Source organism: Sus scrofa, chromosome 1 (genome assembly GCF_054392235.1).
Source record: "Sus scrofa isolate SSC_HxYL_T2T_F1_AM1 chromosome 1, Sscrofa_HxYL_maternal_Yorkshire_Landrace_v2.0, whole genome shotgun sequence".
NCBI lineage: Eukaryota > Metazoa > Chordata > Mammalia > Artiodactyla > Suidae > Sus > Sus scrofa.
The window spans coordinates 251393391-251419000 of NC_139383.1; the positions used below are offsets into that span (position 1 = coordinate 251393391).

Consider the following 25610-nt stretch of genomic DNA (forward strand, 5'->3'; position numbering starts at 1 on the left):
CGGACCTGCAGCTGCTGGCCTGCACCACAGCCACAGCAACTCAGGATCTGCACCCCACACCACAGCTCATGACAATACCGGATCCCCCACCCACTGAGCAAGGCAGAGATCGAACCCGCGTGGGATTCGTTTCTGCTGCGCTACAACAGGAACTACCAGAACAGTAATTTTAAAAAATGTGATTGTGAGTGCTTTTGTTTACTTTTTTTTTTTTTTTTTTTTTTTTGGCTGCGCCCACATCATAAAGAAGTTCCTGGGCCAGAATTGAACTCACGCCACAGCAGTGACAGCACTGGACACTTAACCCTCTAGGCCACTAGAAATTCCTGATTGGGAACGCTTTTAAACAAACAGGGACTCTCCCAGACTACCACAAACTCTTGACATCTAGACACTTAATAGAGACTCATTAGGATTTTGCTTTACACCAAAAAAAACCTGCTAGTCAATCCTCTTCACTAAAGAATATGACAGACACAAACTTTGTTAGAGAGAGCAGTGCTCAAAATTACAAAATGCTATCATAACAAAACAAGCCATAAGGTCCTCAGGATTTCACTGTTACGAACTGAACTAAATGTGCTGAACACGAATTCCATTTTCTCCACTGTCTCAGTCAAAAAAAAATCAATCGAGGCTTGCAGAATGGAAGCCTACACATTTAGACAACTGTTTGAGAGTTAAGGCTTAAATTGACATTCAAAAAGCACAGTCTTACCTCTTGCTCCTCAAAAATGGGCTGATATTTCTCAAGTGATAATTTCTTAAGGATTCCAGTCAGTTCATCTTCAAGAGAGAAAGAATGTGAAATAAGATATTTTAGCATTTGGTAAAATGTATCAAAGTGTGACCTTCAAACTTTCATGAAGTGGTGGTAATCTCATTTCAAAAGAAATTCTCCAAGAAACCCCAATCCAAAAAGCAGATCTAAGCTGTGCTTCCGGGGATAAAGCTGGAGGTAGGTCCCGAGCCACCTGTTGGCCATATTCTTCCCTTAGGTCAGTCCCTTGGCATCTCCCAAACGCCAGGTTGGGCTGTGAAGACAGAAGATCGGGAGGTTCATGGCCAGGATGTCTCTCCCATGGCTGCAATCACCATGTTCTCAGAGTTCTAGCTGCTGGAACTAAAAGTCCCCCTTCTGGGCAAGAACAATTTTTCATTATGATTTCCTAACTGCTGGGAGCCGCACCTGCAGCAGACGCTAAGGTCAGCCAGAGAGAGAGCTGGAGAGAGCAGGCAGGTGGGCTTCAGACCAGAGGCAGGGTGTGGCTCAGCCTTTAGGAGGCTGTGGGCTGTCTGAGTGGACCAGCAGAGCCAGGCAGACACAGACCAGGGGTATTGAGACATCAGAGAAGGGACAGTAAAGAGGAAGATAAGACCAGCATCTGGGGAGCTTGAATAAAACATTCATTCACACAATCAATACGCATTTGCCAGACTAGGCCCTGGGGATTTAATAGGGACCAAAACAGACCCTAAGCAGGCTGACAGGCCCAAGGCAGTGGGGAAGAACAGAGCAGCGTGGGGAAGAAGGACAGGGGATGTGAGAATATTGTTTTATAGAGGATAGTCAGGGAAGGCTCTCAGAAGGGGACCTTTGAGCAGAAAATGATGAAGCACACTGTGCAGACATCGAGGCAAAGAGGACCAGGCAGCATCCAGGCAGAGATAACAAACAGCAAGTGCAAAGGTCCTGTGGTAGTGGGTACAGCTCACAGAAGAGTGGATGTTAGGAGGCCAAAGGTCCTTCTTTTATTCACTTACTCATCATTCAACAGTGGCTACTAATATGCCTACTCCCTGAATCCAAGGATGGAAAAGTCCCTGGTATGGGGGAACTCAGTGTGCCTGCCGGGAAGTTATAAAGAAGGGGTGGGGGCAGCTGATGCACAGCACTCACCATCAGGCCCTCTGCACTGGGTGACCCATTTGCTCTTAACAACCCCATGAGGTAGACCCTATTACTGTCCCCATTTGCAGATAAGGAAGGCACAGGAAGATGGGTACCATATCTCGGGGGAGGGCATACCACTAGTCCAGGGCACAGCAGGGATGCAAACCTAGTACTTTCACTGTCAGGCCGCTGCTACACACCCTGCCCACTCTGCCACTTCTCCCATTGGTGATGAGTGTATGGCGAAGGGCATCAACAAGGAGATCTGGGGATGAAGAGGACAGCTGACAGGCCCAAGGGACCCGAGAAGGCTTCACAGAAGAGCTGCTGCTGAGCTCGGATGTATGCGATGAAACAAGTCCCTGTACACACATACTCCATCAGAGGTTCATGATGCCTATAATGCTTTGCTCCTGCTGTTCCCTCTACGAGTCTCTCTACACATTTGTATGCTGGTGAATGCTTAACAACTGGCTTTCTGGGGGTGTGGGAACATATGCAGGTATGTAGGTACATGATTTTATTGCAGATTTTACTCATTTAAGGATGTGTACATACAATTTACATATAATAAATTACACAATACAACATATAATAACTTACACAATAATATATGTTATTATATTACACTTAATAATTACACAACAATTTATAGGGACTATAAATTCCCTAGAGTCAATAATGCCTTTGTTGCATTTCAGGCATCTCACTGAATGCTTCATTGATTTTTTCCTTATTCGTGTGGACACAGACAGAGTCAATGACAGCAGTTTCAACACAAAGGTTGGGTGATGCTTCCATTTATGTGAACACGCAAGATGAAATGAAACAAGAAGTATGTTGGAACTTCATGTGAGCTACTTTGCTGAATCAGATAATGGTTTTCAAATCTTAGAATACTTTCTCACTTTTGGTGCTATTCTCAATGTAACAGCTACAGACATGACACTTAAGAGTTTCAGGGGTTTTGAGGGGCCACCTCTGTGGCATATAGAAATTCCTGGGTCAGGGATTAAATCCAAGCTGCAGCTGAGACCTATGCTACAGCTGTGGCAACGCCAGATCCTTAACCAGACACGACAGGAACTCCATGACACTTTCAAGTTTAACCTGCATAATTAACACTGTCTCCACCACTGTAGAGATGATATTCAGATGATCTATAAAACAATAAGCCAATCCGTGAGTGGTGGGTGGTGTTTGCTAATTTCCATGGTGTAAATACCCATCATGGCTGATTTCAACCTACCAAGGTCATGTTCCTGAGAGTGGAACTGGGAAAGACGCACAGTAGGAACACATCATTACATAGGGCCCCCACATACAGATAAAAGAGATCCAAAGAACCTCAAGAGCACAGATATTAGTAAAATGCACTAAAAAATAGTCAATAATACTGCTTTCCCTTTTCTTTTCATGGCGGCACCCACAGCATATGGAGGTTCCTGGGCTAGAGGTCGAATGGGAGCTGCAGCTGAGGCCTACACCACAGCTTGGGGCAACACCAGATCCTTAACCCACTGAGAGAGGGCAGGGAACGAACCTGCATCCTCATTGAGACAATGTCAGGTTCTTAATTCACTGAGCCACAACAGGAACTCTGATACATTTTGTTTTAAATGCCACATACCTTTATATGTAACATAATAATGATAAGTTCATGTAAATTGACCTTTTTCTATTTTTTCATAATAGAAAAACATTGTTGTAAACTGACTTTTAGCAGCGGTGTTTAACTGCCAGCTTAAACATTTCCTATAAATTTAATAATTGGCTCTAGCCTACCACTGCCACCTCTCTTCTCGTGGCCTGGCATGACTGCCATTCATCAGTACCTGACTGGGGCTACAGGTTTCCCAGAAAAATATAAAGAATTGCTATCTGGGGATGGACTGAAGGCTCTGGTCTGTGAAAATCTAATGGCCACAGGACAAGGGTCTTGCTGCTTCAGGACCCAGGAACCCTAGGGAAAATGAGGCTTTCTAAGCCAGAGAAATTAATCTAAAAAGAATTTTCTGTCAGGTCCTCCTCTGTTTTTATCCCATTTAGGCTTTTTAAAACCTTTTTAAAATAATGAATGAGAGGAGTTCCCTGCTGGCTCAGCAGGTTAAGGATCTGGTGTTGTCACTCCTGTGGCTCAGGTCACTGCTGTGGTGTGGGTTTGACCCCTGGCCTGGGAACGTCCCCGTGCCATAGGCGTAGCCAAATAAAGTTAATGAGAGAGAAGAAAGAGTGGGGTACAAATCCCAAAGTGAACTTCTAAGAGTTTAGATTCCTGAGAGCCTCCAAGGTGGGAGTTTATGGGTGGGGAACTTAAGACTCCACATAGAAAACACAGGGAGGAATGGGGTGGCTAGTGAATTTCTGAAGCTTTTATAAATGATCGTACTAGATATCACAAAATAATAAAAGCAGCTCCAAATAAAGAGGATGCCAACAGCAGTGTGCACTTATCAACTCAGGACAGACCAGGGCCTGTGCAGTTGATTTCAACTTATTACTTGCTGGGCAGAACCTGCTCTGCACTCCCTCCCCTCGGCTGCAGGGAGATGCCTGCAAATGCACATGTGACGACCACACACAATGAGAGTGTCCTCCCCTCTCTGATTTATACTCCTTGATATGCACCTGCCTGAGCCCCATCTCTCAACGAAGCTTTCTATCTTCCTCCCCCAGACCTCCTCCAAGGAGCTGCCAGAGGCCAGTTTTAAAGGATGAGTGCCTTCCCTCCTCTCCTCTATCTTCCCTGTCTTTATACTTTATCTGGGGCCTCACTGCACAGCCTCCACTCCTGCCCTGCCATCCATTCCATCTTCCTCTCCCCACCATTCCCTTGCGCAAGTTCCAATGTTCTCCAGTGGGCATCTCCTGCTTTTGCTTACGCAAGAGCCACTGCTTCCTCCTTCTGGAAATGGCACTTGCATTCTCCTTTGAGGAGCTACTTTTCTTCTGCTCCCAGTCCACACAGATCTGACCTTGACCCTGGCTCCAAAGGCAGACACACCCTACCCTTGGGGACACATAGTCAAGGATGGGCAAACAACCTAAGTCGTTATAAAGATAGCCAAGGCAACAGGATGGAGGATAACGTGAGAAAAAGTTTTATATAATATATATATAAAACTGGGTCACTCTGCTGTACAGTAGAAATCGACAGGACATTGTAAATCAACTACAATAAAAAAAATTTAAAAAAATAGCCAAGGCAGGACAGTGACCTTTACCCCTGGGATTTTGCTGGACCTATTAAGAAAGCAGCACTCTTTCTGCTGGGGTTACTAAGGTGGTAAGAAGAAGTAAGCCTAAAAGCTGCTGGGAGCATTCTTGCCACCACTGAGAAAGGGAGAGAAACACTCCCAAAGCATCTGGATCCAGACCTGCCTGAAGCACACCCTAGATTGCTCCCATTATATGAGCCAACACATTACCAGTTTTTTAGTTTTGTTTTTGCTTAAATCTGTGTGCAACTGACAGAATCCGGAACTGTAAAAGGTTCAGGGAAAGGTACATAACTGGTGTTGGAGAAGTATTTCTACATGGGTATTCTTGTGTATACAAACGAAACTCACCTATATTCAAAACCTATTATGTACCTTTTAGGAATATAAGCTCAGTGAAGAAAAAAATACAAAGTAGAATCAGGGGACAGGAGGGATAGGTGTTTCTCTTTCATCGAAACAAACAAAAAAACACCCACCCTAAGATGGCTATAGCCATCAAGGGCACCTGCCAGGTCACCATGGTGAAGAGAAAAGGATGGGGTTTCAGGGCCCTGGGTGGGGGGGGCGGGGGGACATGACACACTTACCCTCGTCAGTGATGGTGCCACTGCTGGAGCCCCCACTGCTCTTAGACTGTCGGTGGGACGAGGAGGAGGACACGGAGGACTCCGCCGCATGCCCTTTGGGAGAAGGCGAAGGTGTGAGGGTTGGGGAGGTGCTTTTGGAGGTAGTTGAAGTTCCAGACGGAGGCCTTTTGCTCGTCTCTAGTTTCTGCTGAAAAGAATGAGACAAATACATAAACCATCACTTGGAGGGTGGACATGATTCAAACAGACACCCACGACAGTGAACATGGTGACAGTTGACTCAACAAGAGATCTAACCAGGACTATGAAATCTCCTTAAGAAAACATGTGAAGCAGAAACGGAATTATCAGAACAGTTACAGGAAAATCCTCCCCTGGAGCAGAGAGGCAGGGAAGGGGATGGAAAAAGCGGCACTGAAGGAGCCAGAAAACTCGGGTCCTAGTCCTGCCCCTACAGCTGCTAGCATGTGTCCTTGGTCAAATCCCCTCATCTCTCAGTTAACCACCTCTAAAATGGAAGTGTGGCTCATTATCCTCGAAGGCCCTTCCTGTTCTTGATGTTCCTTTATCTAAACCAGTCACTTCTAATCTTTCACCAAAGAACACTTACCATTTTCCTTTGTGTGTGTGTTGCACACAAAAAGCCCTTTTTATTTATTTTATTTTTATGTATTTATTTTTTAGGGCTGCACCTGAGGCATATGGAGGTTCCCAGGCCAGGAGTCGAATTGGAGTTGAAGCTGCCAGTCTACACTACAGCCACAACAATGCGAGATCTGAGCCGCATCTGCGACCTACACCAGAGATCACGGCAAGGCCGGATCCTTAACCCACGGACAGAGGCCAGGGATCGAACCTGCACCCTCATGGATTCCAGTCAGATTGCTTTGTTTCAGCTGCACCACAGTGAAAACTCCTGAAGGAGTTCCCGTCGTGGCTCAGTGGTTAACTAATCCAACTAGGAACTATGAGGTCTCGGGTTTGATCCCTGGCCTTGCTCAGTGGGTTCAGGATCTGGGGTTGCCGTGAGCTGTGGTGTGGGTTGCAGACGCGGCTCAGATCCCGTGTTGCTGTGGCTGTGGCGTAGGCTGGCAGCTGTGGCTCCAATTCGACACCTAGCTGGGAACCTCCATATGTCGAGGGAGCGGCCCAAAAAATGGCAAAAAGACAAACAAACAAAAAAAACCCCAAAAAACTCCTGAAATACTTTTTATTTACTTTTATTGATCTATAATTGATTTACTTTGTTTTGTTTTTTTTTGTTTTTTTTTTGTCTTTTTGCCTTTTCTAGGGCTGCTCCTGTGGCATATGGATGTTCCCAGGCCGGGGGTCTAATCAGAGCTGTAGCCGCCAGCCTATGCCAGAGCCACAGCAACACAGGATCCGAGCCACGTCTGCGACCTACACCACAGCTCATGGCAACGCCGGATCCTTAACCCATTGAGCGAGGCCACAGATCAAACCCGAGACCTCACGGTTCCTAGTCGGATTCTTTAGCCACCGAGTCATGATAGGAACTCCAATAGTTGATTTACATTGTTGTGTTAATTTCATACGGACAGGATAGTGGTTTGGGTGAGGTTTTTTGCACATTATATTCCATCATAGGTTATTATAAGATACTGGATGTAATTCCCTATGCTATAAGGTAAATCCTTATTACTTATCAATTCTATGTATAGTGGTTTGTATCTGTTAATGCCATACTCTTAATTTATCCCTCCTGCCCCCTCTGCCTTTGCTAACTCTAAGTTTGGTTTCTGGGCCTGTGAGTACTTTTGGACTTACAGAAGATCTGAACAAAGAGAGAACAGAGTTCCCATGTCCTTCAGCCAGCTTTCTCTAATGTTAATATCATACAAAACCATAGTATAGGAGTTCCTGTTATGGCACAGAGGAAACGAATCCGACTAGGATGCATAAGGATGTGGGTTTGATCCCCAGTCTAGCTTAGTGGGTTAAGGATCTGGTATTGCTGTGAGCTGTGGTGTAGGTCGCAGACGCAGCTCAAATCTGATGTTGCTCTGGCTGTGGCGTAGGCTGGCAGCTGTAGTTCCAATTTGACCCCTAGCCTGGGAACCTCCATATGCCCTAAAAAGCAAAAAAAAAAAAAAAAAAAAAAAAAAAAAAAGTATAATTACTGAAACTAAGAGATTAACACTGGGGCAATGCTATCTGCTAAACTACAGATGGTATTAGAATATCACTGGCTGCTCCAGCGATGTCTTTATTCTGGTCCAGGGTTTGTGCAGCATTAACTTGTTACATCTCCTTAGTCCCCCCTAATCTGCGACAACTTCTTGGTCTTACCTTGTCTTTCACGACCCTGACACTCCTGAAGAGTCCTGGTCACATATTTGCAGACTGTCCCTCAATTTCAGTTTGTCTTATGTTTTCTCATAATTAGATGTGCTTATGGATTTTGAGGTCAATGACCACGGAGGTGAAGCGCCATCCTTTGTGCATCAGGAGGTACAAAGTAGCAGTACCTTATCCCTGATGATGTTAGCCTTGATGACCCAGTTAAGGTAGTATCTATCAGGTTTCTCCATTGTGAAATTACTATTTTTCCCCTTATAGTTAATAAATATTTGGTAGAGACATTTTGAGCTAAATACTTTGCGTTTCCCTAAAAGTTTTGCCTGCTCTGTATAGCAGAAATTGGCACAACACTGTAAATCAACTAGACTTTACTTAAAAAACTTTTGCCTGCTGATTTTAACATCCTTTGTGGTATCTTCTCTGAAGCATTTACCACTGTGAGTTCTAATGGTGATTTGCTGTTGCCCTTATTCCTTCCACATTCATTACTCTGAATTCTCCTGTGTGGAAAAGTTGTTCCTCTTCCTCCGTTTATTTATTCAGTTATTTATTCATATCAGCGTGGGCTCATGGATATTTACTCTCTGGGCTGTAATCCAATACTATTGTTATGCCCTGGTCCCTTTGATTGAAGGATGGTATTTAGAAGCCAAAATCTGGATAATAGGCTGTTCCTGATTATTGGGATGACACTGCTTCTAGGTCCTCTTAGTGAATAGAGCAAAGAAATATATGAAGTATATTAACCCACATACATACATAGCATACTTATTCCTCTGTCTATTTATCTATCTATACATTTACAAGCATGCATTCATACTGACACCCCTGACTCCAATCCAATATCCACTGGGTTAGTTCTAGCATTTCCCCTTTCATTCAATCTCTGACAGTTAAAAATTGGGTTCATTATCTATATTTAGTTCCTTGTTCAACTCTAGTATGTATGTAAAGTGTATAGGTGTGCAAAAAGTATACATATGTAAAGTAGCTTTAGAACTGCTAGCCCACTACGCTGCAAGAAAAAAATTATCAACTAGAGTACAATGCTTGGATAGTTCTTTTTGTCTTCACCCTTACAATACCCACTGGACGTATGTTTTCTCCCAACGCCTACAGTGATTATGTCATTCACTTATAATACAACTAGATCTGCTGTCATAATCTCCATACCATCCTCAGCTCCTGGTTGATTTTTTTAAATTTACATAGAGTGACAATAACTGTTGTGTACAATTCTATGGGTTTGGATAAATAGAGTTGCATATCCACATACGGAGTACCATACAGAATAGTTCCCTCACTCCCCTCCCCAAATTCCCTTATGCTGTCCCTTTCTATACAATCCCTCCCCCCATCCCAACTCATGGGAATAATGGATCTGTTTTCCATCCCAATAGTTTTGCCTTTTGCCAAATGTCATGTAAATGGAATCAAATGATACGTATATTTTTTGGTCTGGCTCAGCATAATGCCTCTAAGATCCATTTAAGTTACTGCATGTGCCAATAGTGTGTTCTTTTCCATTGCTGAGCAGTATCCCATTGCACGGATGCTACTACAGTTAATTTACATATTCACAAGTTATAAGATGTTTCCAGTTTGGAGTATTTATGAGAAAGCTGCTGTAAACATTCCCGAACTGATTTTTGTATAAACAGAAGTTTTTAAAAACTCATTTGGGTAAATATTTAGAAGTGAGATAGCCAGGTCATATGCTAAGTATTATATTTAGTTTTTTAAGACACTGCCAAACTTTTTCAAGCTGGCTGTATCATCTTTGCATTCACACCAGCAACTAATGAGAATTTCAGTAGCTCCACATTTTCAAAGCACTTGTTACTTAAAAAAAATTTTTTTTAATTTCAGGCAGTCTAATAATAGGTGTAGAGTGCTCATTGTGGTTTTAAGTGGCATTTCCCTAATTATTAAAGACACTGAACATCTTTCCATATGTTTATTTGCTATCTGTAGATCTTCTTTGATGCAGTATCTATTCAGATATTTTACAAATTTTTAAAAATTTGTTGGTTTTCTTTTTCTTTTTCTTTTTTTTTTTTTTTACTTATTTTTTACTTTTTTAGGGGCATACCTGTGGCATATGGAAGTTCCCAGGGTAGGGGTTGAATGGGAGCTACAGCTGCCGGTCTACACCACAGCCACAGCAACATGGGATCTAAGCCACATGTGACCTACACAACAACTCAAGGCACCACCAGCTCCTTAACCCACTGAGAGAGACCAGGGATTGAACCCACATCCTCGTGGATACTAGTCGGGTTCATTACCGCTGAGCCACAATGGGAACTCCTGTTGGTTATTTGCTTATTGTTGAGTTGTGAGAATTCTTTATTCTGGATACAAAACCTTTATCAGATACATGATTTGCAAATATTTGCCTAGTCTGTGGATTGTCTTTTCATTCTCTTAATGCTATCTCTTGCAGGGCAGAGAATTTTGATAAAGTCCAACTTAACTTTTTTTTCCTTTTATACATCATGCTTTTGGCGCTATATCTTAAACTTCTTACCAAATCCAAAGTCACATAGATTTTCCCCTAGACGTTTTATAGTTTTTCCTTTTATATTTAAGTCTATGATCTATTTTGAGTTAATCTTTGCAGTGACTGTGAGATACATGTGAAGGTTCATTTTCTTGCATATTCAATTGTTCCAGAACTATTTTTTTTCCAAAAAGACTATCCTTTCTTTGTTGAATTGCCTTTGCACCTTGAAAAAAAAAATTCAGTTGACTATTCTTGTGTGGATCTATTTTTGTCTTGTCTGTTCTGTTCCATTGACCTACGTGTCTGTCCTTTCCTGATACTATATTACAGTTTCACAATAAGTCTTAAAACTAGGTAGTGTGATTTTCTTTGTTCATACTTCTTTTGCCTATTACAGTTTATTTGCATCGTAATATAAATTTCAGAATTGCTTTCTAGATCTCTACAAAAAGAGCTAGCTGGGATTTTTAACTGGGATTACATTAAATCTATAGATCAAGTTGCAAAAAACTGCTATCTTAACACTACTGGGCCTTCCACCTCTGCATTTAGTTAAAGCTTCTTTGATTTATCAATGTCTTGTGGTTTTCAACCCTTAGATTCTGCACATACCTGATTAGATTTATATTTATAGTATTTCATTTTCATATAATGCATTTCAAATGTATTATACTTTTTCAGTTTCAAATTTAAAGTCTAACTGTTCTAATTTGAATTGTTCATTGCTAATGTACAGAAACACAACTGACTTTTGTATATATGACCTTATATCCTTAGACCCTTCTGAACTCACTTATTAGTTCTAGAAACTTTTGTGCAGATTTTTTGAGTTTTCTAAGTAGACAATCATATCATCTAAAAATACAGATAGTTTTATTTCTCCTTTTCCAACCTGTGTATCTTTAATGGGTTTCTTACCTTATTACACTAGCTATAGTTTTTGGTGTAGAGTTGGGAGACTTGGAAGTAAGAGACAACATCCTCGTTCCCGATCTTAGGGAGACAGCACTCAGTGTTTTCATCAAGTATGATACTAAGTACAGGTATTTCATATGAGGTTCAGGAAATTCTCTTCAATTCTTAGTTCACTGAGAGTTCTGATCATGAATGGAGTTTGAATTTTACCAAGTGCTTTTTCTGCATTTTTTCTTTAATCTGTTAATACGGTGTTGATAGGTTTTCTAATATTGAACTATATTTGCATTCCTGGGATAAATCCTACTTGGCCAAAATGTAGTATCCTTTTACTTTATCATTGGATTAAACTTGCTAATATTTTGTGGAGGATTTTTACCTTTATGATCATAAGGGTTTTGGGTCTGTCATTTCTTTTCTTGTAATCTCATGGAAACATATCCTTGTTTCTTATCTTAAGGGGAAAGAATGGTACTCATAATGGTATAGAAATCAATTCCCCAAGAAGACATAACCATCATAAATGTGTATAGAGCTTTAAAATACATGAGGCAAGCAACCTAAATGCCCAGTGACAGATGACTGGGTAAAAAAGATGTGGTATATTTATACAGTGGAATATTACTCAGCCATAGGAATAGAATGAAATAAGGTCATTTGCAGCAACATGGACGGACCTAGAGATTATCATACTAAGTAAATCAGCCAAAGACAAATTGCTTATATGTGGAATCTAAACAATGATACAAAAAGGGATTCCCGTCGTAGCTCAGTAGTAACGAATCTGACTAGTATCCATGAGAATGTGGGTTCGATCCCTGGCCTTGCTCAATGAGTTAAGGATCTGGTGTTGCCATGAGCTGTGGTGTAGGCCAGCAGCTGCAGCTCTGATTTGACCCCTAGCCTGGGAACTTCCATATGCTGTGGGTGTGGCCCTAAATATAGAAAAAAATAAAATAAAAAAAATACATAAAAAATGATACAAAGGAACTTACTTATAAAACATAAACAGATTCACAGACATAAAAAACAAACTTATGGTTAAGAAAGGGGAAAGGGGGAGGGATAAATGAGGAGTTTGGGATTAGTAGATACAAACTACTATATATAAAATACGTAAATAACAAAGTCCTACTGTATAGCACAGGGAACTAAATTGAATATCTTATAATAAACTATAATGGAAAAGAATCTGAAAAGTGTGTGTGTATATATATATATATATATATGTACATATATATGTATATAAGTGTGCACAGATATCAGCACATTCAAAGGAATAGAAATAGAACTCTCATGGCGTTAAACCAGACATCAGTAACAACAATTTCTGGAAAAACACTAAATGATTGCAAAATAATTTGATGGACCAAAGAGGAAGTCTCAAAAGAAGTGGAAAAATATTTTAAACAGAATTAAAATTAAAATATATCAAAATTTTCAGTATGTTGGTATGGCACTACATAGCATGACAACTATAGAATTAAAATGCTTGTATAGAAAGAAAAATCTCCAAGCAGTAATCTAAACCTCTACCATAAGAAACTAGAGAGGACAAATCAAATTTAAGGCAAGTAGAGGAAAGGACATTATGGATAAGATCATAAATCAATGAAATTGAAAATAGAAAAATGGAGAAAATCAATAAAAACTGAAGTTGTTCCTTTGAAAACATCAATAGAATTGATAAAGTCCTAGCCAGACTGACCAAGAAAAAAGAGAAGTCACAAATCACCAATATTAGGAATGAAAAAAGAAGGCATTCCTATTAACTCCAGCCATTAAAATTAAGAATAAGGAATACTGGCTATTTACTGGTAGCACAGTGGTTAAAGATTCGGCATCGTTACTGTTGGGACTCAGGTTAGATCCCCGGCCCAGGAACTTCTGCATGTCATGGATATGGTCGAAAAATAAATAAAGGAATACTAACAACTCTATGTTCATAAATTCAACAACCTAGCTGAAAAAGAATAATTCTTGAAGATTTAAAATAAAAAATTCACTCAAGAAGAACTAGATAACCTGAATAATCTTACATGTATTAAAATTTTTATTTCTTAATTTAAAAACTTCAAAAAGAGAACATGTCAGACCCCAGAGAGTTTCATGGCAAGTTTTCAAATTTTATCAACCATAGAAAAAAATATTATCAGGATTTCCCATTGTGGCACAGCGGAAACAAATCAGACTAGTATCCATGAAGACGCGGGTTCAATCCCTGGCCTTGCCCAGTGGGTTAAGATCTGGCGTTGCTGTAAGCTGTGGTGTAGGTTGCAGATGTGAGTCGGATCCTGAGTTGCTGTGGCTGTGGTGTAGGCCAGCAGTTTTAGCTCCAATTCAACCCCTAAGCTAGGAACTTCTATATGCCGTGGGTGTGGCCCTAAGAAACAAAAAAGAAAAAAAAAAAAAAAGAGAGAGAGAGAGAGAGAGGAATGCCAAAAAATTGAATAATACTTTCCAAGTCATTTTATGAAACAATATGACTCTTTTTTCCTGTCAGCCCATTAAAGATGTCACTTTGCTCTTTGATTTATATGATTTATTTATTTATTTTGGTCTTTTTGCCTTTTCTGGGGCCGCACCCGTGGCATATGGAGGTTCCCAGGCTAGGGGTCCAACTGGAGCTGTAGCCACCGGCCTACACCAGAGCCACAGCAACGCAGGATCAGAGCCATGTCTGCAACCTACACCATAACTCATGGCAACACCGGATCCTTAACCCACTGAGTGAGGCCAGGGACTGAACCTGCAACCTCATGGTTCCTAGGCGGATTCGTTAACCACTGCGCCACGACGGGAACTCCCGTATGATTTCTTATGAGAAATCTGTTGTAATTTTATTTTTGTTCCTCTGAATGCAATTTCTTTTTTCTCTGCCTACACTCAAGATTTTCTCTTTATATTGTTTTTAATAGTTTAAATATATGGCAATGGTGTATTCTTTTTGGTATTTATCCTGTTTAGTGTTCTCTGAACTTCTAGGACCTGTGGTTTGGAATCTGCCATTAATCTGGGAAAATTCTTGGCCATTAAAAAAAATACATACATATATATGTATACCTTCTACCTCACCACTCTCCCTCTTTCCTCAGAATTCCAATCACCTGTTTGTGTGAGCATGTGATATTATCTTACAGCTGTTGAATGCTCTGCTTTTGTTTTTGCTTTATCTTGTTTTTTACTCGGTGTTTCAGTTTGGGCAATTTCTTCTGCCTTATCTTCACGTTCACTGATTCTCTCCTTGTCTGTGTCAAGTCTACCAAGGAGTCCATCAAAGGCATTCTGCATCTCTGTTACATGTATTTTATTTCTAGCATTTCCATTTGATTCTTATAATCTCCATTTCTCTGCTGAAATTATTACTCATAGGATCTTTCATGCTTTTCAAATTTTCCTCTAGTGCCTTTAATGTATTAATAACAGTTCTTTTAAATTCCCTGTCCCATAATTCCAGCACTGTTTCACACTTACATCAGATTCTGATGACTGATTGCTTTGTTTCTTGGGAGTGTGGTGTTTCTTGCCTTTTTGTATATCTTGTAACTGATGCTAAAAGTTGAACATATCATATAGAATAGCAGAGTCCAAGATAAATCGTTTTCTTGCCTGGAAATGGGTACACTTTTCCTTCTGCTAAGCCTTTAAGGTTCCTTACAGCTAACTACATCCCAGAGTGGAAAAAGAAGTCCTTTTCTTAGGTTTTAAAAGGCTTTGTCAATAAGCTGCCTATATTATTAATGAATTCTTCCTTCTGCTCTGTCTATCTTTTTTCTTTCTTTGCTTTTTAGGGCTGCCCCTGTAGCATATGGAGATTCCCAGGCCAGGGGTCAAATCAGACCTGTAGCTGCTGGCCTACACCACAGCCACAGCAACGTAAGGTCCCAGCTGTGTCTGCGGCCTACACCACAGCTCATGGAAATGCCAGATCCTTAATCCACTGAGCAGGTCCAGGGATCAAACCTGCGTTCTCATGGATGCTAGTCAGATTCATTTCCACTGAGTCATGACGGGAACTTCCTTTCTGCTTTTTCTATAAAGACAGGCAAATCCATAACAAAGCTCCTCATTAAGCAGGAGATAATTAGTATATCCCTACAAAACAGATCTATCCCAGCCAAAAGCAAAGAACCACAATACTCTGGACCTTGTGGGCAGCATTACTGAGGAGAGGGCAGCTAAATATAAGATTTGGGATGCTCTGAAGTATTTGAACTACTTCCCACATCCCCAGGATGGCAGACTGATCATGCAATGGCATCGTCTCCACTCCTCCCTGGATCCATACTCTTTGCTGTTTAACTCTGCATGGTCTCCTGCAGCGGGTGATTAAACAATTTGATTGGTTTTCAATTTAGGCCTTTAACTGTGGCCATCAGAACATGTCCAGGTTTGCTGTGGACACACATGGCCCTGTTATCCTGGTCATTCCAGCCAATAGCCAAACATGTAAGTGATCTCCCCAGACCAAAAAAATGGCCTGGCTAAGTCCAGACTTAAGTGCCCAGGCATAGATTTGCAAGCCAAAGAAATGCGTTTTGTTTTAAACCACTGTGGGAATGGAAAGCTGGTATACCCAGTGGGCCTTTGGGCTTCCCAAGATCTGGGAAGCGCTGAAACACACTCTGACCCCACCTCTCCTCCATTCTGTGTCTCCTAAGCACACTTCACATCAGAAAGACATACCTGACAAATATTCCACCACCATGGTACTGCTTGTTTTAAGCAACGTACAAAACCCAGATTCAGGAGGCTCATATTTTGAATACCAATTTCTAATTCTTCCTAAGGGAGTCTTTGAAAAGCACTTCATGTCTCCATTTTGCTGCTGGAGCTTTTGATAGAAAGCCCATCCTGTGTCCTTTGATTTAGGTGGTAGTTTCTAAGAACCTGGCCTGGGCTGGCTGCAACACTCAGCAGCGAGAAAAACAGATTGCCCAGACTCTACTCCAAGAGTTTAATTCAGTAGGCTGTAATGGAAAAAGAAAAGTGAAGTTTTTAAAAATCTTTTTAGGGCCACACCCATGGCACATGGAAGTTACCAGGCTAGGGGTCAAATCAGAGCTACACTGCTGGCCTATGCCATGGCCATAGCAATGCCAGATCTGAGACAAGTTAACCTAACACCACAGCTTGTGGGAAAGCTGGATCCTTTGATCCACTAAGCCAGGCCAGGGATCAAACCTGCATCCTTGCAGATATTCGTAGGATTCTTAACCCCCTGAGTCACAACAAGAACTCTGAGAAAAGTGAATTTTTAAGCAGCTCCCTAATGTTACAGCATATTATCATGTTAAGACTGTTAGGTGATGATTGAACTGGCTTGTTCCCCTAGTTTTCTGTTTCCTAAATGGGTCTCTTTTTTTCGGCCACGCCTGCAGCATGCAGAAGTTCCAGCGCCAGGGATGAAACCTGTGCCATAGCAGTGACCCAAGCCACAGCAGTGACAATGTCAGGTCCTTAACCTACTGAGCCACCAGGGAACTCCTAAATGCTTTTTTTGACACAATTTCCTTTCATCAAAACATACTTGCATATAGATTATATTTGATGGGTGTATCCAAGTGAGGTAATAGTTAATATAATTTTAACTTAGATGCCTACCTATTTCCAACACCAATTAAAGGAAGCTAATAATATATAAAAATCTAATAAAACAATCAAAATAGACAGGAAACTTTAGAGAACAAAGAAGAGGAAAGCTATAACAAAGTTCTAGATGAGCAGACTTACTTTAATGAGTAGCTGAGTTTCCTAGCAGCAAAGGCAAAAAAGAAATACACTAATTCTAGAATTCTTACTATCTGATGAAATATAATATATAGTGTATCAGTAGAGACATTTTTCCTGAATTCTAAAAGGAACTTAACTACATAAATCCTATCACACAAGTAATTTTGAACATAATAGAAAATACACTAATGTATGGAGAGAATTTTTTTTTTCTGGAGCTATATTGTGAAGAAACAAATGCATAAGGGCCTTTGAATAACAAAAAGAGTTATATAACCAACAGTGATGGGGTAGAAAATAAAGACCATTTCTCACACATCCATTAAAATATCAATCTTGGGAGACAACTCGGGGCAAAGGTCCAGGGATGAGGCTTTCAGATGATCTAACTCTTCCCTGAGAGAAAGCAGGAGACATGGAGAAAATAAGGTGAAGAGAGGGGCTGTGCCTGGATTTGGGGGCCTCTCAGAGGAGGAAACATATGCTGTACCCCTGGGGGTACCTCCTGGGGAAGCAGCTGGTAAAGGAGCCAGTTTACACCCATGACTAAGACACTCTGGGGCTCACTCCATTAACCAACCCAGGCAGAGGAGCTCAAGAGGTGGAAGGGGTAGATTCTAAAGACACTAAAAGACTGCCCCTCCCAGAGAGGCACAGGGGGGCTCTTGCCCACTGTAAACCCCACAGGGGCTAACAATGTGGTGACAGATTTGGGGCTGCATTAACAGAGGAATGGTGCCAGAGCAAAGAGGTGAGGCCCTGGCTCTATCCTGCCCACCAACCTTCCTTCAGCTACTCTCTCTTACACCATGGCCTCACCTCTGGAATGCTGCACATGTCCCCTCACCCTGGGACAGTCTCACCCCTGCCCCACCCTTGCTCCTTTCATACGGCATCTTCTCCTTCAGATTGCCGTTTAGATGTCACTGATGCCCTCAAGCCTGGTCAGGGACCCCTCTGTACCCTCTATAGCATCCTCCCCTCTCTATGACAGCCCCTACCACACCCATGTGAGACTGCTGGGTCTGTAGTGACACCCCAAGAATGGTCACCAAACCCCTGGTTCACTGCTGGATCCTCTCTGCTCACAGTGCCAGGCACAGAGAAGATGCTCCAAAGATGGGAACGGTGGGTGAATAAAGCAGGAGTACAAATACTACTGCTCCTACTCTCAACAGTAATAGCTGACACTTGCACAGGCACACCAGGTTCCAAGCCCTGTTCTAAATGCTCGACTGTGAGACTGAGATTTGAACCCAGGCAATCACTCCTTGTCCTTTTGCTCTAAGTCAACGAAAAAAACACATGCAACAAGGAGGCTAGATGACCAGCACAGGGCTATAGAACCTGATCTCACACAGGCAGTGCCTCACAACCTCAGCACCTCTTCCACCTGGAGTTGTCCTGGAGATCGGGCGTTGGGTGCTGGGGCAACTGTGTGTGATCCCCACAACCACCGCCCTTCTCAAAACCCAGGAGTGGCCGGCTGGAAGGGGCCAGTTTAGTCTTATCCCATGACGGTGGTACCAGCCGTATTCCCAGCACTCAGGCCACATTAGGACAGAATCTGTGAGCATCACAGGAGGAAACAGACACAGAACAATCACCTTCCCACCAGGAACACTGCTGGCTGCTGCCGGGGAGACCGGGAGCTCGGATGGGCTGGAGCCAGGCGCTGGCCCAACAGGACTTGACCGATGGCTGGGCTTCTGCTCGGATAATCCGGCTGCTTTTTTCCTCTGGGCAGCGATCTGGGACAGGACACTGTCTATGCTGCCACCTGAGGAAACAGGAAGAGGAATAACTGCCCTGGGTCCAGAATGCTACAGTACAGGTGGTGGACACGGCGCTGACTTGGCTGAGCCAGAACCACGTTTCCCAGACCCCTCCCTGCGTGACTCCGGGTCAGGGCTGACCACAGGAGGACTGTGCATGAGAGCCAGCAGGTGGATGGCCATCAGGCTTCAAAGGCGTCCTCATAAGAGGTGGTGAAAGACTCGATGCAGCTAAGATCCATCTGTCCTCGCTTGCCCGCGAGCCATGCCAGCTTGGTCAGCTTCCAGCAGGCACAGACACCATGTGGGCCCTGGATTCCCACAGCAGCCCCTCTGCAGCACTTTCGAGCAGCTGCACACACTGCCACGCCAGGGCTCCCCGTTACCATCCAACTCTCTCTTCTGGATCTTTTCATCCCCAGCTACTCCCACAGTTGTGTCAATAACTTCCTCAGTCCATAAAACTCAGGGTGTCAGCTTTCCTGATGGAATCCTGATTGCCACGTTCCCTCTCCCAGTTTCCCAAAACCTACCAGCAACCTTGAATTATTATGATGGAAAAGGGGAAAGTGATGCTATCCAGAGCTAGGGAGGGTACCAGAGGGAGTACACTGATAACTAACATTTATAGAGCACTTACTAAGTGCCAGGCACTGCTAAATACTTTACATGTATAAACAGAGCTGTTCTGGAGGGCAAAATGCAAAACTTCAAAAACAGGCAAACCCATTGATCCCTCCCACCCTGATTCAAGGGAACATATATGAAGCAAATCACTAAGCAAGCGTGCAAGCGCAGAGCTCTAAGCCCTTCCTTAGAGTGGGATCTATATGAGCAAAAAATCTAGATCAGCCTTGGTGTTCAACAAAAGGCAACTGGCTAATTAAAACTCTGAAATCTCATATGAGTGGAAGGCTGTTTAGTTATTTAAAAGGTGCTGTAGATACATGTGTATTGACATTAAACGGTGTTTAAAACATGGTAATGGCTGCAAAAAGGAAAAAGGTTACAGAATAGACTATACTTGGAAGTCAGCCTGTGTGCAGGGCCTGGCTCGGCAGCTTCACAGCTGTGTGACCCTGGGTGACTTATTTCACTCCCCTGAGCCCCAGTTCCCTCCTCTGTAAAGTGGAGAGGAAACCCTCACCGGCTGTGGGAGGACTGAAGGAGATAATGCATTGAAAGGGCATTGTACCTGGCACGCACTAAGTGCTCAATAAATTATTATTCTGCTTTCATAAATATGCATAAAAGTACCTCGCAAAGATATATACCAAAATGTTAATGATAATCCCTAGTGGGCAAGATAATAGTTCTTTTTTTTTCTTTTTTAAAAATTTTATTTCATTTTATTTTTACAGCCACGTCTGTAGCATATGGAAGCTCCTGGGCCAGGGATCGAATTGGAGCTGCAGGCTGCTGACCTATGCCACAGCCACAGCAACACTGGTTCTGAGTTGTATCTGCAACCTACACCACAGCTTGGGGCAACGTCAGATCCTTAACCCACTGAGCAAGGCCAGGGACTGACTGAACCCACATCCTCACGGACACTATGTCAGGTTCTTAACCTGCTCAGCTACAAAGGGAACGCCTCTTTTTTTTCTTTTTGTCTTTTGCTTTATCTAGTCTTCAGGCTTTTCCACAAGAAGCATGCATTCCTTACATAATGGCAGGGTATCTTCCTGCAAAGATAGCTTTAGTTAACCCTGGATGCCCTCAGGAAGAACTAGAAAGTATCCTGTAACCAGTCTCATTACCTCTTCCGATATTCTGTTTTTTTTTTTTTTATTTACTATAATCATATTTTTAAAATTATCTGTTTACACCAGAATACAACTTCCTAGAGAACCGATTTTGAATTTTTTCATTGCTAAGTGCTCCACTGCCTACACATTGCTTCACATCTAATAAGCAGTCAACAAATACTTGCTGAAAGAATATGGTAAATAAATGCAATGATGTGAAAAAGTTAAAGAAAAGGAAAGTATGCCACAAGCCCATAATAACCTTGGGGAAATTGGCTCTGAGTTTTTAAGTTTTTTTTTTTTTTTTTTAACTGTAGTTGATTTACAATGCTGTGTCAATTTCTGCTGAACAGCAAAGTGCTATGAGTCTTAATTGTCCCCTACTTGCTGTGTGTCCCTGGGCAAATCTGTCATCCACTCTGAGCTTCAGTTTCCTCATCTGTTCAGTGAAGGGTCAGGATGAGAAGATATCTAAGATGTAACCTTCAAGGATTTTAAATACCACAAAACACCATGATTTACTCTTAGTTTAGTGTAAAATTTTCCAAGAAAATAAAGCATTATAGGCCATTTCCATGCTCTCCACTCCCAACTCCCTTCCCCTAAGAAAATGCATAAAAGCAACTCTGAATTGTGAATTCACTGAAAAATCCTTTAGGCACATCAAGGAGAAAAACGAGGTATTTGCAGCAGTTTCTAGGACTAACCCTAGTTCACACCCTCAACCCCAAGGAATCTTCCCCCCATCCCAGGACGGGCCTGCCTGGGTACCTACCTGAGCGGTTGTGCAGCTCCCCACCATGCCTGCTTAGGCCCCCTACCCCACTGGAGCCACCAGAGGAATGAGGTGAGTGATTGAAGTTTCCAGAATTGGCGGGCGAGGCCGGGCTTCTGGAGAGAGATGGAAATTTAACAGGCCTGACAGGGGTCTGCAAGAATAAGATGAATATCGCAGTTAGGGTTTGCTGTTCACTCCCTTGGATGCACAGATCACAGTGGGGAGTGACCTGAGTCCAGCTGGGCCATCCCAGCCGATGTCTGCCTCCACCGGCACGTCCTTGCCCACAGTGCTCAGCCTGCTGGGAGGCCCCGAAGGGATGGCAGTTCACATCTACCTGCTGACAACCCGACTGACCCTGAGCTAAGGCTGAGCCCCTGTGACACCATTTCCTGTGGGTCACCCACCTCCTCCCACGTGGTGGACTAACGGAGAGCTGCTCCGTCCATTTCGAGCATCTCCAGGTGCCAGGTGCTAGATGTCCCACTAGTGATTTGGCCTTGCGACAGCTCCAGGAGGCAACAGTAAGCTCCAGGTCAGGCCCGTCTCACAGACAGAGAGGGCAGCCCTGAGTTTCTCTCCAATCACTCAACACAGAGCCGCAGGGTCAGCTCCCACATCCTGTCCTCAGTTTGCCCATTTCCTGTATCTACATTATCTACAGTCCCACACATAAGGAGATCAGCTCCCACCTCGAGAGGGACTACCTCAGTACATGACAGAGACACACTGAGGGCCACCAAGTCAGAAACCACTGTGGTCAAAAGGGCAGAAGTCACACTCTTTCTGGTTGCAAGAAAACACAAGTGGCACATACAGTTGCCTCCCAGTGTTTGAGCTTGGACCTGGACTTGTGCAATAATGTATGAGAGGCCAAGAACCTGGTTTCTGGTCCCAGCATCCCCGCCCCCACCCAGCTGGGTGACCTTCAGCAAATGACTTCTCTTCTCTGGACCCAGTTTCCTCATCTAGGAAAGGGAAGCTTGGATTAGATCAGGTCTTCAAACTGTGTTTCTTGGAGCTCCAGGGAGAGGGGCTCCCATTTTCATTTCATTCACTCCAACATTTTAATCTCTTCACATATTAAGTTCCTTTCTAGGGTTTCATTGGACAAAAGAATATCACTCATTTAAAAGAAAATAAAAAGCTTCAACTCCTCCAGATTAGTGGGTCTGAGGGCCCTTCTGCCTACAGCACATCACGACATTAATGAGCAGTGAGTGACATCAAAGCGTGTCAGGTGGACAACTTACGGTGTCTGTACTCCCACTGCCCACGGGCTGGCCCCTGCTGGCTCTCTGGGGCAGCACGGTCTTCATGGGGTCTGCCTTCCCATTGTGACATGTCCGGGACCGATCCGAGCTCCACAGCTCAAAGCTGGAAGGGGGTAAGAAAGGGGGGATGACTGCCTTCAGCTTGTCGCTCGGGAGTCTGGTGAAGGGGGCTCCATTTCGAAGCTGAAAAAAACAGGCTGTGGGTTAGGCAAGCCTCGGGTGGGCTCCCAGCTCTGGAAGGAAGACTCCAGGCTTCCCCTGCTTCTCAGAGAAGGGCAGCACCACCTATCCCTCCACCCAAGCCAGAAACCCACATGGTGTCCCCAGGTCTCCTCCCAGCAACTGAGCAAAACCCATGTCTGCTCTGCTCCCACTCCCAGCTTCTCTTGGGTCTGTCCACAGCAGCAAGACCAGAACCGGGGCAAGGGTGGGGGAGCTGTGGGGAAGTGAGAGGTGTTGGGTGTGCTGTGATGGGGCAGCACAGGGGAGGGGCCACCCTCGCTGCAGATGAAGAGGGCATCCTGGGGGAGGGGCTCCTGCGCTGAGCCCAAAGGCCAATGCGAGCTGGTCTAGAGAGGATGGGGGGAAGGGCAATGCAGACTGAGGGAAGAGAAGGTGGAAAAACCTAGAGACAAGAGGAGCAGGACCAGGGTACAGAACTGTAAGGAGACTGGTGGGACCAGAGCTGGCAGTCTCAGGACAAGGTGCAGGGGATGAGGGGCCGGTAGCCCTAGGCTGGCTCCTCCGTGAGCCCAGCCAACGCTCCCACCCTCTATCCCACCACCTCCTTCCTACTCCAGCCGCACCTCCCACTGCTGACATTTTTAACTGCTATTTAATTTTAAGTTCTGAAAATGTGATTTGGGGTCAGTATAAAATTCACACAATGATGACTGGCGAATAGACCAGGAAAAGCTTTCACACAGTCAATGCTAACTTTAATTAAGAAAAGACAGTAAACTTGGTGCCAGATGGTGCTTTGCAGGGAAGGGCATCCTACAGCTAAACCTGCCTCGGGAGCCAGGCAGGCGGGCATCTCCGCAAGGATGGCTGCAAACGCCCACTCAGCAGAGCACCCTGGCCATTCTCCATCTGCCAAGGGCAGGTGGGCACACTGGTGCCCTCTACAGGGCATGAGACAGGCAAGCACCCAGGTGGGAGGGTGGGCATCCTGGGATCCCCCCCTGCCTCTGTCTTGCTTTTCTGAGAGCCCATGAATAAATGCTGTCCCCTCTGGACCTCGACAACATCGTCTGCATAAGGATATTCATCAGAGCTGTAAAATAATGAAAAGCAAGGAACCCCACAGTCCGGCAGGTCAGTCCTGGATGAAGCGATGAGGGCAAAGTCCCATGACGGAATGCTGCATCATGCGGCCAGTGAATGTGATGTGGCCAGAGAGTGTCTCTGACACAGAAAAGATGGGCCTGACACATTGTTAATGCATCCCAGTTCAGCACAAATGGCGACGATAACACAGCCTGACCTGCCGTGACTGTCGGAGATATTAAATGAGTGCCTATATGTGAAGCGCTGCAAATGCTTACCGAGCATTTGACGGGTACAGACTTAAAGCTGTGTTAAGTATTTATTACATATAATATGGTATCATATTCACAGATGTGAGGAATAGTTAGGAAAAATACTCCTAAGATATATGCCACAAAATGTCAATCACTGATGTGTGATCAATGGCGATTTTATTTTTCTTTATATTTTACTGCATCTTCCAAAACTTCCATAACAGCATTTCTGTCTTCATACTGATGGTAATCATTACTATTTAGTGATATTATCAAATGTCAGGTGGTACAAGTCCCAGTCGCTGTGCAGACACTGATTTACACCCACTGCATGGCAGCGGGGCAGAGCGGGTGGCAGCAGGACAGAGCCGGCAGATCCCAGTAGGGCTCCGAGGGTTGCCGGGGCAGCTTAGTCCTCCAGGGGCACCTCTACTCCCTTTTCCTCTCCTACACTGCCCTCTCCTGGCCAACCTCTAGACTAGGGCCTCAGCTAAAGGGACGTGAGTCCAACTCCAACCTGCAGACTCTCATTTCAGAGGTGAGAAACAAAGCCCAGAGAGGCAATGCAACACGTTCAAGGTCACACAGCAGATCAAAGACAGCCGTCCTTCTGGGCCAGGCACAGTGTTAAGAACTTCCCGGGGATGACCTCATTTAAAAACCACAACCATGAGGAGTTCTCATTGCAGCTCAGTGGATTCAGAACTCAACTAATATCCATGAGGATGTGGGTTCAATTCCTGGCCTTGCTCAGTGGGTTAAGGATTCAGTGTTACCGTAGCTGTGGTGTAGGTTGCAGATGTGGCTTGGATCTGGTGTTGCTGTGGCTGTGGCGGAGGCTGGCAGCTGCAGCTCCAATTCAACTTCTAGCCTGGGAACTTCCATAAGCCTCAGGTGCAACCCTAAAAAGAAAACACACCCACACCCAACCATGAGGGACAGCATCCCCTAAGTGAGAGAAGTCCAGCTTCCACTCAATATCCATCTTCTACATCTTCCTCCATAGACACATCTCCATATTTAGATGAGCACATGACCATTTGGAACAAAGAATTCATTTCCTAGTATCCTGTGCAATCTGAATGCACCTTGTGACTACATTCTGACCCATTTAATGTAAGCAAAAATTATGTGTGAGTTTCCAGGACGTTTCTTTAAAGACACCTATCATGTGCCCATGGTCCCCTCTTCTCCCCTCATCTTTCCTGCCAGCTGGAATGAGGCGGTAAATGGACAGCGCTCGGGCAGCCATCCTGGACCAAGAAGTGACCTTGGTAGTAGAAGCCATGCCTGGGAGACCAACAGGTAAAAGGAACATAGGTCCCTACCTCCAC

General features: G+C 43.8%; 1 protein-coding gene across 17 annotated transcripts in view; it reads right to left on the reverse strand.

Moving 5' to 3' along the window:
- Positions 1-25610, reverse strand: part of ANKS6 (ankyrin repeat and sterile alpha motif domain containing 6) — a 62117-nt gene that overhangs the window by 14886 nt on the left and 21621 nt on the right. For 8 of the 17 annotated variants that reach the window (XR_014841945.1, XM_085019282.1, XM_085019217.1 and 5 more), the window contains 5 exons: positions 22733-22936; positions 21477-21630; positions 18786-18958; positions 5703-5886; positions 719-786 (listed from right to left, as the gene is read on the reverse strand). Coding sequence is in view for 11 of the 17 variants with exons in the window: in XM_085019282.1 (XP_084875408.1) it covers positions 719-786; positions 5703-5886; positions 18786-18958; positions 21477-21630; positions 22733-22936 (783 nt within the window). In the remaining 6 variants the exon portion in view is untranslated. Of the gene's footprint in view, positions 1-718; positions 787-5702; positions 5890-18785; positions 18959-21476; positions 21631-22732; positions 22937-25610 lie in introns of all 17 variants that reach the window. The other 9 variants (XR_014841942.1, XM_013993702.3, XM_085019211.1 and 6 more) reach the window with 3 other exon arrangements.